This window comes from Ahaetulla prasina, chromosome 6 (assembly GCF_028640845.1).
Source record: "Ahaetulla prasina isolate Xishuangbanna chromosome 6, ASM2864084v1, whole genome shotgun sequence".
In the NCBI taxonomy this organism is placed as follows: Eukaryota; Metazoa; Chordata; class Lepidosauria; order Squamata; family Colubridae; genus Ahaetulla; species Ahaetulla prasina.
In genome coordinates this window covers 82,190,247-82,208,050 of record NC_080544.1, presented here as the reverse complement: position 1 = coordinate 82,208,050, position 17,804 = coordinate 82,190,247, and the positions used below count along the sequence as shown (strand labels likewise).

Sequence of the window (17,804 nt, the reverse complement as noted above, 5' to 3'; positions counted from 1 at the left end):
ATTATTTTTGTACAGTGTATATAATGCACATTCAGGATAAAAAGCCATATGCATTCAGTGGGACCTCATCCCAGCTAGGACTGCAGAAAATAGTACACCTTTAAAATATCGTGCTCCTAAAGTTACTAAATCATACGGGTAGGTTTCAGCTTTATTTTAAGAAAATTAGTTTAGAATAGTGCTTTAAAATTTGTGATAGCAGACAGTGTCACAGAAAGACAAAGGGAAGCAGTAGACAGCCCATCCTGTTTTATGTGATGGAAAATTCAAAAAAACACAAAAAAATCAGTAAAACAGAAAGTACCGGCTCCTTTTATTTAGCTTATATTGCAAAACTATTCTCCACTAGTGTAAGATTGCAAAATTTATATAAAAAGCACTTCCATTGCTTGTTTTTAAAACATTGATTAGAAAGGAAAGATATAAAATAAATCCATGTCTACAATGTATGTTTCATTCAGGTGCAACCGAGGAGTATATCTGGAAAATCCCAGCAAGATCTGGTCCTGAAGAAAGAGATTCTACCTGTATTCCCTGGGCATATTATTCCACTGTAGATAGAGTTAAGGTAAATTCATAGAGACTATGGTCAAAATTGTTCTTCTTTCTGGGACATTGTATTTGTACTGATGCTCAATATATTAGGTATATTAGCAAGTACAAATTTCTATAATTTTGTAATAACTGGAAGATTTGACAAAGACAGCTGGACTGTCCTTGCATTCATTGATTCTGGAGTGGAGACTTTTTCTACAGGAGAGATGGAGACTCTGTGCTGATTGCTCTATTTCGATAGCTAAATATTCAAATGATCTGCAAGCTGATGTGAGCCAAGGAACATAATGAAAAAAGACTACTTTTAAATAATGAGGTCAACTAGTGATACCAGGTATAGTAACCAAACAGACACAAATCCAGAGTGCTCACTCGAGAAATGATGACTAGACTCTAATTATCGTATCTATCATATATCATATCTCAGAATTACCAGGTGTCTAGGGAAATTCCAGTTCAGCTGTTTGTGAGAGAATACATGTTATTTTCGGATCTACATTTGAAACTGTTTTAATATACATTACTTAGTTTTTGGGAGGGGCAACTAAAAAGAACCAGAAATGTTAACAGAAAACACATTTCTATTTAAAATGAATGTTAATATAAAAGGTTGGATTCACATTAAATCATGTATAGGTTCCATAAAATCAATGAAAAACAATATATACATGTGACTATTTAGAAATACTGTCCTAGTGATGGTACTAGGTGATTATTTTTATTTTTTATTTCAGGACCTCAATAGTGGATTAATAGGAACACTTGTTGTCTGTCGCAAGGAAGTTTTTCCTCTAATTCCACACCCCAAATTTCTGCAGTTTGCTCTTCTTTTTCTGGTGTTTGATGAAAATGAATCATGGTACTTAGATGAGAATATCAAGTTGTATTCCAACAATCCGGGAGATGTAAACAAGGAAGATGAGGAATTCATTGAAAGCAATAAAATGCATGGTATGCTTGGATATAGAATTCTAGTATTTTGGAATAACAATTTCCATATTTTTATAAGACCCACCAGAGTATAAAATGCACCAGGAGTATAAGACCCACCAGAGTATAAAACACACCTTAGCTTTTGGGGAGGAAAATAAGAAAAAAGCTGATTGGCAGGTGGAATATCCCAATCAGCTGTTCCCAGAGGTGAATTTTAGCAACAGGTTCCTTGGTTGTGAGCACTGTGACTTGCTTTTTTTTCTGCCTCTGAAACTCCATTTCAAAAAAACCTTTTTTCTGCCTCTGAAAGCCTCCAAAACAGAGCTTCAGAAAAAAAGCCTCTGAAGCTCTGTTTGGGGACTTCTTTTCTGAAGCTTCCTTTCTGATGCTTTTTTCAGTCTCTGAAATCTCTGTTTAAGAAGCTGGCCGGGGCTACGTATAAGACGCATCCAGATTTCACCCTCTTTTTTGGGGAAAAAAGGTGCGTCTTATACTCCTAAAAATACGGTACCTCACATCAGTTAAAGTGGCACTACATAATACATAAATGGGAAAAAATGCATTTTTGTGTTATGTGTCACATCCATGCATACACGCACACACCCCACTAGCAGTGGAAAACTGCAGTATTTGTAAGATTGTGATAGAGATCATAAAGATATCTATGAATTTATTTAGCCTGAGGAAGGCAGCAGACCTCCACAACAGTTTCGGTTTTTCATGTGACCCACTGGTAAAATTGTCCTGATATAAACACCATATAAACACTATGTTGCCAACTATACTAATCTCAGTCTATTGATATCGGAGACAAAACTCGGCAGTTGAGGGAAGATAACCATTGATCCTTGAATGCACATCATGAGGCTTGTCCAAGGGTAATTAGAAGGATTCTTAGATTGCTCTGATCTTTGAGTTCAATTTGAGTTAGCGGACCACCTCTAATTATCTTGGGCAATGATTTCTGTTAAGCTTTTGATAATGCTTGGTGTTTGTTTATTAGATTTGTACGTAGCTCAATAACTGGAAATAAATAGCACTTTTATAACAATTTTTATTTTTTTTAGCCATTAACGGAAAAGTGTTTGGAAACTTGCATGGTCTTACAATGCACGTTGGAGACAAAGTAAACTGGTACTTGCTAGGAATGGGGAATGAAGTTGATATGCACACAGCACATTTCCATGGCCATAGCTTCGATTACAAGGTAAAAATAAGCATTTTTAAAGATAGAACTAAAAAGAAGGTACATACTTAGCTAAAAGATAAAGCAGTATGTAGGAAACTGAACAGATAAAACTTTCTTAAGTCAGATAACTAATTCAGTTAACCTGTCTGCCCATTTTGGCTGGCCATTGTTTTATACTTTCCAGCCTGGGCATGGAAGCCCAAACTTCATCCTTCAATTTTATATTTCTTTCTCTTTCCTCCCTTTGTGATTTTAGCAGTGGACCAAAATATATTCTATTTCATTTGCCTGGTAAGAATGCATGTTGCCTAGTACGTGCTTTAACATCCATAGGTTTATATCCTTGTAAATTTGGAAATGATATACTCTGTATATTGATTCAATTGAAAGCAACTTTTTGACAAATGCATGAAAAAAATAGTGCCACTGTCTAATATTTTTCCAACAATCCACTGCCATACCTGCAGTATTATTTTTCCCTTGAGGACAGAGCAGGTTTCATTTTGGTCCACTTTCTACTAACATTAATTGGCTTTAAGTACCGTAGTAATTGAAGGTCTGTAATCATGTGTGTTTAAGTGTTTAGAGTTTTCTTAAGTTGGAAAGTGCTTATATGTTAAAATATTTAAAATGTTATGATGCCCTTTTTTCATGTTGTTGCATTATTCCAGTGAATTAATTAGTATTAGAAGAACTACACAAATATATGATTGGTTATTTTTTCTCTCTCCAAAAGTACAATAGAACTTTCCGAGGAGATGTCTATGATCTGTTCCCTGGGACATTTCAAACTGTTGAGATGTGGCCAAAATATCCTGGGACATGGCTACTGCACTGTCATGTGACTGACCACATCCACGCTGGCATGGAAACTACTTACTCTGTGCTCCCAAATTAAAGGTAAATATTAATTTGCTTGAAAGAGAAAAAACTATGAGATGCAACAGTTTTTCCACCTGATGCTATTCAGCTTTGAAAGTCATCTCCTAGAATATATATGTAGTATAGTCAGTGCAGTATATTTTGAGGATGACATCAAGATGGCTGGGAAATTGACCCATAAAATGGCCAGTGAAAGGAAGTATAATTTTATTTATCCAACTTCTTTTTCTGGATTCCCTGAATTTTATCTTCCATGCCAAACTACAGAAATCAAATAGGGGCTTTAATTTGGGAATCTCCAGTCCAAATCCAACATTTTAACCACTGCGATCCTTATCTTTCTAATGAAGGTGTATGTTTGTTCAAGTAAATTGGTACAGTTTTTAATCTCATGATGCTGATAAGCTGCATCTCTTTAATATTTGCATGTTTGTATTCATTTTATTCTATTGGAAGAAATTTGGATCTCTATATGTTTTCTTTATTAACACACACACACACACACTTCTATCTATCATCTATCTTATCTTGTTTCCATTGCCATTCTAAAAAGGAGTGAAACTGTGAAAATAAGTAATACAAATATAGTACATATCTTGAATAGCAGACCTGGATGAAGCTTGCTAGTTAAACTAGTGGCTGCAAACAAATAGATTTCTTCTCTTTGGACCTATTCACAAAGTCAGGTTTCAGAGTCTACACTGTACATAAAACCTGATGAACTCCTGATATTCACGAGGAATTTTGGACTACAGAGCTTATAGTTCAAAGCCATGCCTACTAGGTTTTATGGGAGGTGCACATAAAATATTTGGAGTATACCACCTTGCCTAGTTTTAGCACAGACAAATACTTTTAAAGCACTAGTTTCTTAAAATTCTAATCCTTGTTATATGAATGAAAGGGGAAAAATGAAGAACATATCTACTTTGTGGCTATATTAAGAATATTAAAGTATATATTTAGATAAAACTAAATGTTTTTTTGAAAGCCACTGACTTTCACTTTCTATCATTTACAGCAGTGACACCAGACAAATGAAATTATGAACTTCAGCTGAATTCCTAAATTGGAAAAATGGTTCCACTGTGATGAGCATCATGACTCCAAATATTGACAGATTTTTTAAAAAATCCCTACTGATAATTAAATAAATCTAGAGGAATGTTTTTGTATGGAAATCTTAGTTATGACTGATACATTATTTTCTAATTCTAATTCCACAACTTCTCTGTTAGCATTTTTAAATGTCTTCTATTAAAATAATTAAATTAGCCTTGAAAGGTTCTTCAAAAGTTAATATGAATATAAGAAAATGAGATCATATTACCACTGCAGAGATGGGAAAAATTAAAGGCAGAAGAAGTGGCAACCTTTGTCATGGATAATGTTGGGACTTTGTGATACTTGCTAGGCCAACTTTATAAATTGCCTCCATAACCTGGTTTCTAATCTAATTCAGTTTTATAAAACTTGAAGAAACTCATTGTTTGCAACTCAAATAGTCTGCATGGGAGCCAATCTACTGAAACTTCTGGCTCTTCTTAGAATTCTTATGAAATTGTTCTTTTCTCTGCCCTAGCAGCTGTAAGAAACAAATATTTCTATTGAATAAGTTAAAACATCTCACATTATGACTGATCTTTAGGGAAAAGTCCTGAAGGACAATCACACTAAATATTTACTCAGAAGGGCCCCTTCACAACTTTGTGATTTCTAGTCAGCTCACATGTACCACCAGCAGTTTAGACTGATGGAACCTTTCTAAAACCTATCCCAAGCAGCAAGGATAATGTGTTAAGATAGGGGGGAAATAGGGAAGAAGGTTTTGGCCCAGTTATCACGTGTTTGAGGGGCACGATTTACTTTTATATAGGCTTAATGCACTAATTCTATTTCATCTCTCACCAAAATAATCTGAGTCATTGCTGCTTTTTTGCAGCGCTCTTTGGGAAGCTTCAAAGTTTTAAATAGAAGAGGCTAGGGGTGGCGGGTGCATATAACCAACATCTCCCCTATCTGTTTAGCTCAGTGTTTCTGAGCTCTGTTTCTAAACTCTGGGAGTTGAAGTCCAGACATCTCCATATTGCCAAGGCTGAGAATAACCAGTTTATCTGTACTGTACTGCTACCACAGATCAAAGGACAATATTTAGAGGTCCATCAAACCCTACTTTTCTCAGGTACATGGGAATATGCCTGGAGTATCCAGCATTTAAAGTGTTACATTAATAGTTGCATCATGAAGTTTTGTTCATTTGAGTAACTTCGCACCCCATAAGACCAATACAAGATAGCAGATGCTTCTCCTTATATTTAAGTCACCAATCTCCTGCTGCACTGAAGCAAGTGGGGCAAGAAGAATGCTGCATTCCCATCTTCAGGTAAAACATTAAGGAAGTCTCTCAATTCCAGTGCTGTGGCAATGACTGATAATGCTTCTGGACAAAAAGAATACAAACATCGTGTTTAATACTCCTGAGTAAAGCTAGTTCTAGCCTTACCACCATTCATTTAATGATCACTTGAAGTTACAACAGCACTGAAAAAAGTGATCCTTGCACTTATAACTGCCATAGCATCAGTCAAGTGATCGAAACTTGAAAGCTTGGCAACCAACATATATTTATAGCATCCTGATTGCGATTTGTTACCTTCCCAGCCATCTTCTGGGAAAGTCAATGGGGGCAAGTATGGATATATCATTGGTTCAGGTTTTCTTAGGCCTCACAGCCGGGAGAACTTGATTTGACTTTTTTCAGTGCTACATGACAGACATGATTAATAGTCTTTCCCTGAATTAGGTTTCTATTCCGCCTAACCTCCCCTGAGTTAGATGCATAGTTTTGCTCTCCCTGATTTGGGCCCCTACCTTTCCCTGAGCTAGTTTTACATTCCTGAGTTGGGTTTCGATTCAGGTAAAATGCATGATTTCCTGAAAACCATGTGGTATTTTGCTAATACGTATACTCTAAACGCTTGCTGATTGGTATAGCTAAGTTTCTATATGCTAAATTCCCTCATTGCTGTAGTTACCCCTCCCTGCTAAAACTGCATAATAAAAGAGACTGTTGCGATCGAGAGGGGAGCTTTTTCTACAACCCTTTCTTCGTACTCTCTCATTTTGAAGAACTCCTGGTGTGGTGTCTTTTATTTGGCTTCTTTCGTCCTTGCGAGGACCCACTAAATTGTCTCAGCGAGGGCTGAGACCCGTTCCTGCGGGAACCCAGGACAACATTAACAGGGAACCTAGGACAACAAATAATTGTTGCAGACCAACAGCAACATCTGGGGGCTCGTCCAGTCCTGTTGTGTTGTCCAGAGGCGCGATCGTTGTCTAGCGGTGCGTCACCTTCACCCTCATTGCTTACCCGTCCGGGATGCGACACGTGCACACGTAAGTAATGGGCTCCTCGAACTCGAAAGTCTCATCATGGCATAGGAATGAGCTTTACTCTCTGGTGAAGAAGGCTAATTGTTTGCAAAAAGTTAATGGCACCACTGTCTATCCTCTTTCTAAGAAATCTCTTACCTCTTTTCTACCACCCTCGAGCTCCGCCTGGACTTGGCGGGCCATTACAGCTGCTCTTGGCACCCTCTATCCTAATTCTCCTTCTACTGATTCGGCTGCTCTGCTCTCTTCTACTACGGCCGAATCCCTGCCAAAAGTTTCTCCCCCTCCGTATGAATCTTCTTCTGTCTCTGTAGCTGCCTCTGCTCCCCCTGCGGACACAGCTCTTTCTCCTTCTGCAGCGTCTCCCCCCCCTCCGGAGGATACAGACATAGCTGCAGGCACTCTCTCTGCCTTGGTTGCTCTTTCTTCTCTTTCTCTAAGAACTGAACCCCCGATATCGGCTTACCCTCTCAATCCACCAGGAGGGGGACAGCCGATACATGACAACATCAATGTACGGGTGCTTAAAAATTTAAAAGAAGCTGTTACTTCCTACGGCATTCACTCTCCTTCAGTTCCTCTGCCCGCTCATTCCTTTCCCTCCTCCCTTTCCCCCCACTCTGAACCTTCAAAGCATATTGAGCTAGAAAGCGTATTGTACCAAATGCCTGTTTCTTCCATCCCTGCCTTGAAAACTGCCTCCTTTCCCTGCCTGCCTCCCTTCCCCAGAGCACCCTCCTTTCCCCATGGGTGATCAGCAACTGATTTGGTTTAATTGCTTCTCTATATCTGGAAACAATCTGGAAAAGAATTTGCTCACAGCGACTACATGGGAAACATTGGGAACTTTTTTCCATGAAAGTCCAAGAGCCCCTGTAAAAATTCTGTACATCTGGCACATGATCCTTGAATGCCTCATTTTACTTGCAGACGTCACTTAGATCAAAAATGACTTAAAAGGATCCACAATCACAGTCATGATTTAAACTGCTGAGTTTTCTCAGACAAGTTCCCCAGGTCTGTAAATGTTGTTTGATGATGTGTGCTTGTGTATGTATGTATGTGATCATTTTCAGACCTGCATAAGAATTGTAGAGATAATTGTGATGCTTGATTTGCATGGAATGTGTGTATGTGCAAAACTCATTGAGAAGGTGTGAAATTTCTGTGTTGTTTTTTGGATTTGCAAGAAATGTGTGCATGTGTGAGAAATTGTCTCTGCATGTGTGTGTGTGTGTGTGTGTGTGTATCTGTCTGCATAAATTCCGTATGCAAGCAGCCAGGTACTTTTGGAAAAGAAATAAAACATTTTTCTTTCCTTTTGCAAGCAAGTGAGTTACTTTTGGATTTTTTTTTCTCTTCATATGCATGAGAATGTCTTTCCAGTGAGTTACTTTTAACTTTTTTTTCTCTGCCCTCTGGCTTATCTTAACTACCCCCCTCTTTTTGTTCCTTGCTGTGCCAGGGAAAAGGGCGGGCTACGGGGGGAAAACCATTCACCCCCACTCCATTTTTTTTCTTCTCTCTCTTCTTTCTTGTCTGAGAAGGGAGGGACAATTAGGCTCTCTGGAAGCATTGCTTTTGCAAAGAGCTATGTAAAAACTATGCAGATGTATTTTCTTTTTAACCATGAAAACAATTTTGATTTTAATCTTCAACCCTGAAAACACTTTTGATTTTAATTTTTAATCATGCATACAATTTTGATTTTGCTTTTAATTTTCATTTTTTAACTTTTTGAGGTTTAAACTGCCTGATTAAACCTATACCTTTATAAATGTTTTCAAAGCACTGAGCTGACTCAAACTGTTTCCTTTAGCTTTGTATTTTTGCAGCTGTTAACATACATCATTAGAGTTGGAAGGGACCCTTGGAGGTCTTCTAGTCCAACCCCCTGCCCAGGCAGGAAACCCTACAGCATTTCAGACACATGGCTATCTTCTTATGTATGGATGCATTTTTTTTAAGCGTAAGTCTGTTTTTTGGAAAATGCATTTAGGTTTTCCACATAAACAGACTCACCCTAAAGCTTCCGCCATGTTTTTCTTTTTTGAATCTGACTCAGTGTGCCCCTTATTTGCTGTTTGTGTTTCTTTTTCTTTTTTAGCAGCACAATATGTGCCCTGTTTTAGGAACTATTTCAGAGATAAGTTAGAAAGTTATAGGATGTGATAAGTTAGAAGGTTACAGAATGTGAAGAGAGAGTTACTAGTGCTGAGAAGGTTTTAGGAAGTTAGAAAAGTAAAGTAAGAATGTGGTTTGTTTTTGGAAGTTTTTGATAGCATGGATTTGTTAGTGAACAACTTCCACACATGAATAAAAAGGGTGGGAGTTGGGTTTTTATTGATTGTTTGTCTTTTTCTCTGTCTTCCACATAGTATGTTACTCAAATAGTACAAACTATTTTTCAATCTTACTTGTCCCCTTCTCTTGATTCTAATCTCACTTCTCTTTTCACAACTTTACAGTCTCTCATTTACAAACGTACACATCCCTATTTTGTTATGTAGCAGACGCTGCGGCCTCTGCCTCCTCTCTTTTGACACTTTCTCCTGTCTCTCCTTGGGACAGTCACTCCTATTTTCATCAAAACAAAAAGGTGCTCATGAAACAATTTGGCTTCACGGCTGCTGAGGCATCTGATCATACATCAATGCCCTACTTGCAGCCGCCAAGGTAACTCTCTTCCGATGGGGTCAACCCCAGAGGAACAGTGCCTGTCAACTATGGCAAATGGATGTAACTCAATATCCATCCTTTATACATATTCAGGTTTCATCATGGCAACCTTGCAAAGGGTGAAACCGCAAAACAAGTTATTAATCATTGTATTCGGACTTTCGTAACGTTGGGATGTCCAAAACTCTAAAACTGACAATGGACCAGCCTATACGAGCTCTGCCTTTGCACAATTTTGCCATCGCTGGTCAATAATCCATAAATTCGGCATTCCTTTCAATAGCCAGGGCCAGGCCATTATAGAGAGCGAATTTGACTCTTAAACAGGCCTTGGACAGACACTTGGGGTCAAAAGGCATCAGCCCCCGACACTCGGCGTTGCAAAATGTATTAAATGTTTGCTTGTATTCATTGAATTTTCTTAATCTAACTGGATCTCCTGCCTCCACTGCTGCCTCGAGACAGTTTTCCGCTCCTCCCTCCCTCTTCTCGTCCTCTGGTATATTATAGGCATCTTCGGATCCAGCTTGGAAAGGTCCAGCTCAATTGATTACCTGGGGAAAAGGCTACGCTGCAGTTCAATTGCCTGATCGAGTCCTGTGGGTTCCAGCTCGCTGTGTTCGCCCCTGTCATCTCAATCAACCAAAAAAGAAAGATGAAGATCCTTCTGATCCTATCACTGATCTCTCTTGCCTCTTCTGTCTCTGTAGCTGCCTCTGCTCCCCCTGCGGACACAGCTCTTTCTCCTTCTGCAGCGTCTCCCCCCCCCGGAGGATACAGACATAGCTGCAGGCACTCTCTGCCTTGGTTGCTCTTTCTTCTCTTTCTCTAAGAACTGAACCCCCGATATCGGCTTACCCTTTAAACCTCAATCCACCAGGAGGGGGACAGCCGATACATGACAACATCAATGTACGGGTGCTTAAAAATTTAAAAGAAGCTGTTACTTCCTACGGCATTCACTCTCCTTCAGTTCCTCTGCCCGCTCATTCCTTTCCCTCCTCCCTTTCCCCCCACTCTGAACCTTCAAAGCATATTGAGCTAGAAAGCGTATTGTACCAAATGCCTGTTTCTTCCATCCCTGCTTTGAAAACTGCCTCCTTTCCCCTGCCTGCCTCCCTTCCCCCAGAGCACCCCTCCCTTTCCCCCATGGGTGATCAGCAACTGATTTGGTTTAATTGCTTCTCTATATCTGGAAAAAATCTGGAAAAAAATTTGCTCACAGTGACTACATGGGAAACATTGGGAACTTATTTCCATGAAAGTCCAAGAGCCCCTGTAAAAATTTTGTTCATCTGGCACATGATCTTTGAATGCCTCATTTTACTTGCAGACGTCACTTAGATCAAAAATGACTTAAAAGGATCCACAATCACAGTCATGATTTAAACTGCTGAGTTTTCTCAGACAAGTTCCCCAGGTCTGTAAATGTTGTTTGATGATGTGTGTGCGTGTGTATGTATGTATGTGATCATTTTCAGACCTGCATAAGAATTGTAGAGATAATTGTGATGCTTGATTTGCATGGAATGTGTGTATGTGCAAAACTCATTGAGAAGGTGTGAAATTTCTGTGTTGTCTTTTGGATTTGCAAGAAATGTATGCATGTGTGAGAAATTGTCTCTGCATGTGTGTGTGTGTGTGTGTGTGTGTATCTGTCTGCATAAATTCCGTATGCAAGCAGCCAGGTACTTTTGGAAAAGAAATAAAACATTTTTCTTTCCTTTTGCAAGCAAGTGAGTTACTTTTGGATTTTTTTTTTCTCTTCATATGCATGAGAGTGTCTTTCCAGTGAGTTACTTTTAACTTTTTTTCTCTGCCCTCTGGCTTATCTTAACTACTCCCCCCTTTGTTCCTTGCTGTGCCAGGGAAAAGGGTGGGCTACGGGGGATAACCATCCACCCCCACTCCATTTTTTTTTCTCTCTTCTTTCTTGTCTGAGAAGGGAGGGACAATTAGGCTCTCTGGAAGCATTGCTTTTGCAAAGAGCTATGTAAAAACTATGCAGATGTATTTTCTTTTTCACCATGACAATTTTGATTTTGCTTTTAATTTTTATTTTTTATCTTTTCTGGAACTTTTTGAGGTTTAACCTGCCTGATTAAACCTATACCTTTATAAATGTTTTCAAAGCACTGAGCTGACTCAAACTGTTTCCTTTAGCTTTGTATTTTTGCAGCTGTTAACATACATCATTAGAGTTGGAAGGGACCCTTGGAGGTCTTCTAGTCCAACCCCCTGCCCAGGCAGGAAACCCTACAGCATTTCAGACACATGGCTATCTTCTTATGTATGGATGCATTTTTTTTAAGCGTAAGTCTGTTTTTTGGAAAATGCATTTAGGTTTTCCACATAAACAGACTCACCCTAAAGCTTCCGCCATGTTTTTCTTTTTTGAATCTGACTCAGTGTGCCCCTTATTTGCTGTTTGTGTTTCTTTTTCTTTTTTAGCAGCACAATATGTGCCCTGTTTTAGGAACTATTTCAGAGATAAGTTAGAAAGTTACAGGATGTGATAAGTTAGAAGGTTACAGAATGTGAAGAGAGAGTTACTAGTGCTGAGAAGGTTTTAGGAAGTTAGAAAAGTAAAGTAAGAATGTGGTTTGTTTTTGGAAGTTTTTGATAGCATGGATTTGTTAGTGAACAACTTCCACACATGAATAAAAAGGGTGGGAGTTGGGTTTTTATTGATTGTTTGTCTTTTTCTCTGTCTTCCACAAAGTATGTTACTCAAATAGTACAAACTATTTTTCAATCTTACTTGTCCCCTTCTCTTGATTCTAATCTCACTTCTCTTTTCACAACTTTACAGTCTCTCATTTACAGCTATCACATCCCTATTTTGTTATGTAGCAGACGCTGCGGCCTCTGCCTCCTCTCTTTGACACTTTCTCCTGTCTCTCCTTGGGACAGTCACTCCTATTTTCATCAAAACAAAAGGCGCTCATGAAAACAATTTGGCTCCACGGCTGCTGAGGCATCTGATCATACATCAATGCCCTACTTGCAGCCGCCAAGGTAACTCTCTTCCGATGGGGGTCAACCCCAGAGGAACAGTGGCCTGTCAACTATGGCAAATGGATGTAACTCAATATCCATCCTTTATACATATTCAGGTTTCATCATGGCAACCTTGCAAAGGGGTGAAACCGCAAAACAAGTTATTAATCATTGTATTCGGACTTTCGTAACGTTGGGATGTCCAAAACTCTAAAACTGACAATGGACCAGCCTATACGAGCTCTGCCTTTGCACAATTTTGCCATCGCTGGTCAATAATCCATAAATTCGGCATTCCTTTCAATAGCCAGGGCCAGGCCATTATAGAGAGCGAATTTGACTCTTAAACAGGCCTTGGACAGACACTTGGGGTCAAAAGGCATCAGCCCCCCGACACTCCCGGCGTTGCAAAATGTATTAAATGTTTGCTTGTATTCATTGAATTTTCTTAATCTAACTGGATCTCCTGCCTCCACTGCTGCCTCGGGACAGTTTTCCGCTCCTCCCTCCCTCTTCTCGTCCTCTGGTATATTATAGGCATCTTCGGATCCAGCTTGGAAAGGTCCAGCTCAATTGATTACCTGGGGAAAAGGCTACGCTGCAGTTCAATTGCCTGATCGAGTCCTGTGGGTTCCAGCTCGCTGTGTTCGCCCCTGTCATCTCAATCAACCAAAAAAGAAAGATGAAGATCCTTCTGATCCTATCACTGATCTCTCTTGCCTCTTCTGTCCCTAATGCCTCTTCCTCTCTTCCTAAATGTACATTCCTTGAACGTTTAAGTGCTTATATAAGAGTTCCTCATTGTAGAATACTAACCCCTCTTGGGGGTCGTGCGGAACTTGTTTGCAGACAACGCCATCCCTTGCTGCATCCAGCTCAGTGGACATGGCTAAAGAATGGATATCCAGTCCATCCCTCTAACAATACTTACATTATATCTTCTCCTTGTTCCACTTCTCTGTTAATTTTTAACATCTCAGCTGAAGACTACAGCACTTATGCATGCTCCCTGTTTTTCCCAAAGCAAGAAAGATCTTTTGACATGAAAATTTCCCTTCTCTCTGCTACTCATTTTTCCCCTGGCGTATCTCGCTCCTTGCCCTCTTCCCACGTTTCTACCTCTGCAGCTCTCCGTTTGCAGCGCTCCTTATCCGGAGCACAACAGAACCTGCATCGTCCCGCAAATTATACTTGGACTATTTTGGACTTCCAAGGAAGCGTCCTTCATTCCATCTCTAATCGAACTCTGTGGCCTTGGTTTCCTGCACTCTACTTTGACTTTGCTGAAATGCTGGTCGGCGCCCATGGATTTAAACGTAAAACAAAATGTAATCCTTCCCCTCGGGACGTCTGGTCAATTGGTCCAGGCCTGTATATCTGCCCAGGACATCTTACTGATCTCTCCCACCTAGATGAATGTGGGACCATCTCTGATTGGTACTGTAAGTCCTGGCAGTCAACCGGAAAGATTTGGTGGACTGCTCCCTATACTACTGACTATATCAAAGCTGTACTAGGCCCTGATAACAATTTGCCTTGGAATTCCTGCTCCAATTGGGCCTGCTGGCGTTCGCCTCAATCCTATGACTGTTACTTTTACATCTCATGGAAGGAGTCTTCCGATTACTGAATGGCTTAAAGGGAAAAGATGGGGGGGAAGGTCGAGAGATAATTCCGATTACAGACATCCAGGAAATATATTCATAATTCGTCTTACCATGTCCTTAGAAACATCCCCACCTGTGGGCCCAAACAAACAAGTCAATTCGCCCTTTTTACAGCCCTTGATTAAAAGCAACAATCCATTGGTGTCCTTGGTCTCCTCTGCACATGATGCCCTTGTGGCAGCCCGTACTTTTCCTAACAATGATAGTAGATGTTGGCTGTGTCTGTCTTCTCAACCCCCTTTTTATGAGGCCATAGGTTCCGCCCTACCTTTTACCAATAGCACCTCAGATACTGGTTGCAGGTGGTCTAACTCTTCTATAACGGTATCCTCAATTGAAGGTCAAGGTTGTTGCCTTGGGTATGTACCCTCTAACTTTTCTCACTATTGTATCAATGCCTCCTCGGATGCCTATACTTCCTGCACAATATACTTGTCCAAAGAAAGGCTAGGACTTGACACTGGAGGGTGGACTATAATACACACTACTCTATTAACTGCAGATCTTTCCAAACGTTTAAACGGTCAGTTTTTTATTCCTTCCAATGGCTCTATTTGGGCCTGCTCTACGGGTGCTACTGCATGTGTCAGTGGAGACATTTTACACACCAAACACGCTTTTTGCATTCAGGTTTATCTTCTCCTAAAATGTCTGTTTTTCCAATAATGAGTTCTTTTCTCGCATAGAAACACCCCAATACCTTCCACGAACCAAACGGGAGGTGGTTACTACTATGACTTTGGCCCTTCTCCTGGGCCTAGGAGCCACTGGTGCTGCAACTGGAATCGCAGGAATGGTTGTGGCTGACAAAAACATCCGCAGGCTCAGTATTGAAATAGATGCTGATCTCAAACGCATTGAGCAATCTATGGTTGCCCTCCAAAATTCCCTGACCTCTCTCTCCGAAGTTGTGTTACAAAATAGAAGGGGTTTGGACTTGCTATTCTTAAAACAGGGCGGTCTGTGTGTAGCTTTGAAAGAAGAATGTTGTTTTTACACTGAAAGTTCTGGTGTTGTGCTTGACTCTATGGCAGAATTAAATACCCGATTGAAAGATAGAGAAAAAGAGCGTTCTCAATCCCACACGTGGTATCAGGGAATGTTTAATCTCTCTCCCTGGTTGACCACCCTCCTCTCTGCCCTAGCTGGTCCTCTGATTTTGTTGCTCCTTGCATGTACAATTGGCCCATGTGTCATGGGGAGAGTTCTAGCATTTTTGAAACAAAGACTAAACAGTATTGGAGATGATGTCCTCTTACTAAAGCACACTGTTGAAAATGAATATAAACAACCTCTTTTAGAATTAGCCTCTGAGGCTGATGAAGACTCTGAATCGGGAACCATTCCTTTGGAAAAGTGTACTGACTCCCTGCGGGGTCTCCCGGAGGGGGGATCCACTGGGGATGTCATAGCTTTAGAAGAATATTACCCATCTTAAAAAATAAAAACAGAGGACATATGGATATATCAATTACCCATCTTAAAAAATAAAAACAGAGGACATATGGATATATCATTGGTTCAGGTTTTCTTAGGCCTCACAGCCGGGAGAACTTGATTTGACTTTTTTCAGTGCTACATGACAGACATGATTAATAGTCTTTCCCTGAATTAGGTTTCTATTCCGCCTAACCTCCCCTGAGTTAGATGCATAGTTTTGCTCTCCCTGATTTGGGCCCCTACCTTTCCCTGAGCTAGTTTTACATTCCTGAGTTGGGTTTCGATTCAGGTAAAATGCATGATTTCCTGAAAACCATGTGGTATTTTGCTAATACGTATACTCTAAACGCTTGCTGATTGGTATAGCTAAGTTTCTATATGTTAATTCCCTCATTGCTGTAGTTACCCCTCCCTGCTAAAACTGCATAATAAAAGAGACTGTTGCGATCGAGAGGGGAGCTTTTTCTACAACCCTTTCTTCGTACTCTCTCATTTTGAAGAACTCCTGGTGTGGTGTCTTTTATTCGGCTGCTTTCGTCCTTGCTAGGACCCCCTAAATTGTCTCAACGAGGGTTGAGACCCGTTCCTGCGGGAACCCAGGACAACATTAACAGGGAACCTAGGGCGACAAATAATTGTTGCAGACCAACAGCAACAGGCAAGAAACCGGATTCGTTTAACAATTGCCTGATTCACTTAACAACTATACTGATTTGCTTAACAATTGTGGCAAAAAAGATAGCAAAATTGGGTACAACTCACTTAAGCCTTGCTTAATAACAGAAATTCTGGTTCCAATTGTGGCATAAGTTGAGTACTACCTGTATCTCAACCAACTTTTAATGTAGATAAGATGGGTGGTGTAAAATTTTAATTAATAAAAGAATGAGCAAACGTTGCTCCTTGAAGATTGTTGCTTGTGGTCTGCATCTAACAAAGAACGTGTGATTTGCAGTTCTTCAATTTAATGACTAAAGTGTAAACACTCACCAAAATCCTATTGAGAGCAAAAGGCTATTCTATGTACTGCAAAAGCTCTATATTTCTGCTGTTCTATAAAAACTCATTTTGTTACCTTGCAGTGATGACAGAAATACAGGGTAGTTTTCACCAACATGTCTGGTTCGTTTACAGAGTTCAGGAAGAAGTTTGTTCCACCATAAAGCCTAAAGCCGGTCAGAAAACAAGATCCAGGTAGAAAATCAAGAGTGTTATTCTTAAAGGAATACAACTCTTCTGCTGCTGTTTATATTTACTCATAAAAGCATGGCAGTGAATATGTTAAATAGAAAACTTTTAAATATGCCAGACTTGCTGCTTCTGTGTTCAAGATGTGATTTGTTCAGGAGAGGTTCAAGATCTATCAACCGATGAAGTGGGATGCGAGCGAGCTCCAGTGCCATTCAAAGTGCCGCAAAGCATAGGGGAAGGGGAGCGGCACTTAGCGGCCTGTGATAACTCCTGAAGACTCACTTTCTGAATATTATTTATCATCTTGTCTTTTACCTAAACTATTGGAGTAATTCAGAACTTCAGGGTAGTTATGCTGACGGTCTAAAAAGATACTGTCTCTCTAAATGGAATACATACAGTGACTAGCACTAATGATGTTACCTAGTTTGGGCAATGAAATGCATGCAAGAAAACAAGCAAGGACTCTCATGATTATATTGCTCCATTTTCGTTTTAGTGCTAAAAATGTCAAGAGAGCATTGCCTGGACTAGTCTTTTTCAATCTGATGGCCTGCTGATTCTACTGGTTAGGAAATTTAAGAAGTATAGACACAAAACAACTGAGGTTGGGCAAGGTTAGAATTTCCTGCTGATGTTTAAAATGCACACACAGGGTTAGTAACCTAATATACTTCCATACACATCTATGGTCTATTGTCAGCATAACCTACATATGTGGTTATTGTTAAGAAACTCCTGCCCAATTTATACAGTCAACAAGTATCAAAGACATATGTTTATATTTCAGGAGAACATAATCACTTTACAGGATGAGATATGATAAGGCAAGCAAATGCCTGGCTGGGGAAACTACATTGAGGAAACAATAAATA

General features: G+C 39.8%; 2 protein-coding genes across 2 annotated transcripts in view; one reads left to right on the top strand and one right to left on the bottom strand.

The window, feature by feature from the left end:
• CP (ceruloplasmin) overlaps nt 1-4,728 on the top strand; it is a 32,371-nt gene extending 27,643 nt beyond the window's left edge. The window contains exons 15-19 of the mRNA XM_058189306.1: nt 462-568; nt 1,290-1,506; nt 2,556-2,695; nt 3,414-3,577; nt 4,581-4,728. Of these exons, the coding sequence (XP_058045289.1) occupies nt 462-568; nt 1,290-1,506; nt 2,556-2,695; nt 3,414-3,575 (626 nt within the window). The 3' untranslated portion in view covers nt 3,576-3,577; nt 4,581-4,728. The remainder of the gene's footprint in view (nt 1-461; nt 569-1,289; nt 1,507-2,555; nt 2,696-3,413; nt 3,578-4,580) is intronic.
• Nucleotides 4,729-4,774: 46 nt separating this feature from the next.
• The window catches only part of HPS3 (HPS3 biogenesis of lysosomal organelles complex 2 subunit 1), a 34,875-nt gene continuing 21,845 nt past the window's right edge, over nt 4,775-17,804 (bottom strand). The window contains exons 16-17 of the mRNA XM_058189308.1: nt 16,814-16,904; nt 4,775-5,999 (exon numbers count right to left, since the gene is read on the bottom strand). Coding sequence (XP_058045291.1) covers nt 5,875-5,999; nt 16,814-16,904 — 216 coding nt within the window. The 3' untranslated portion in view covers nt 4,775-5,874. The remainder of the gene's footprint in view (nt 6,000-16,813; nt 16,905-17,804) is intronic.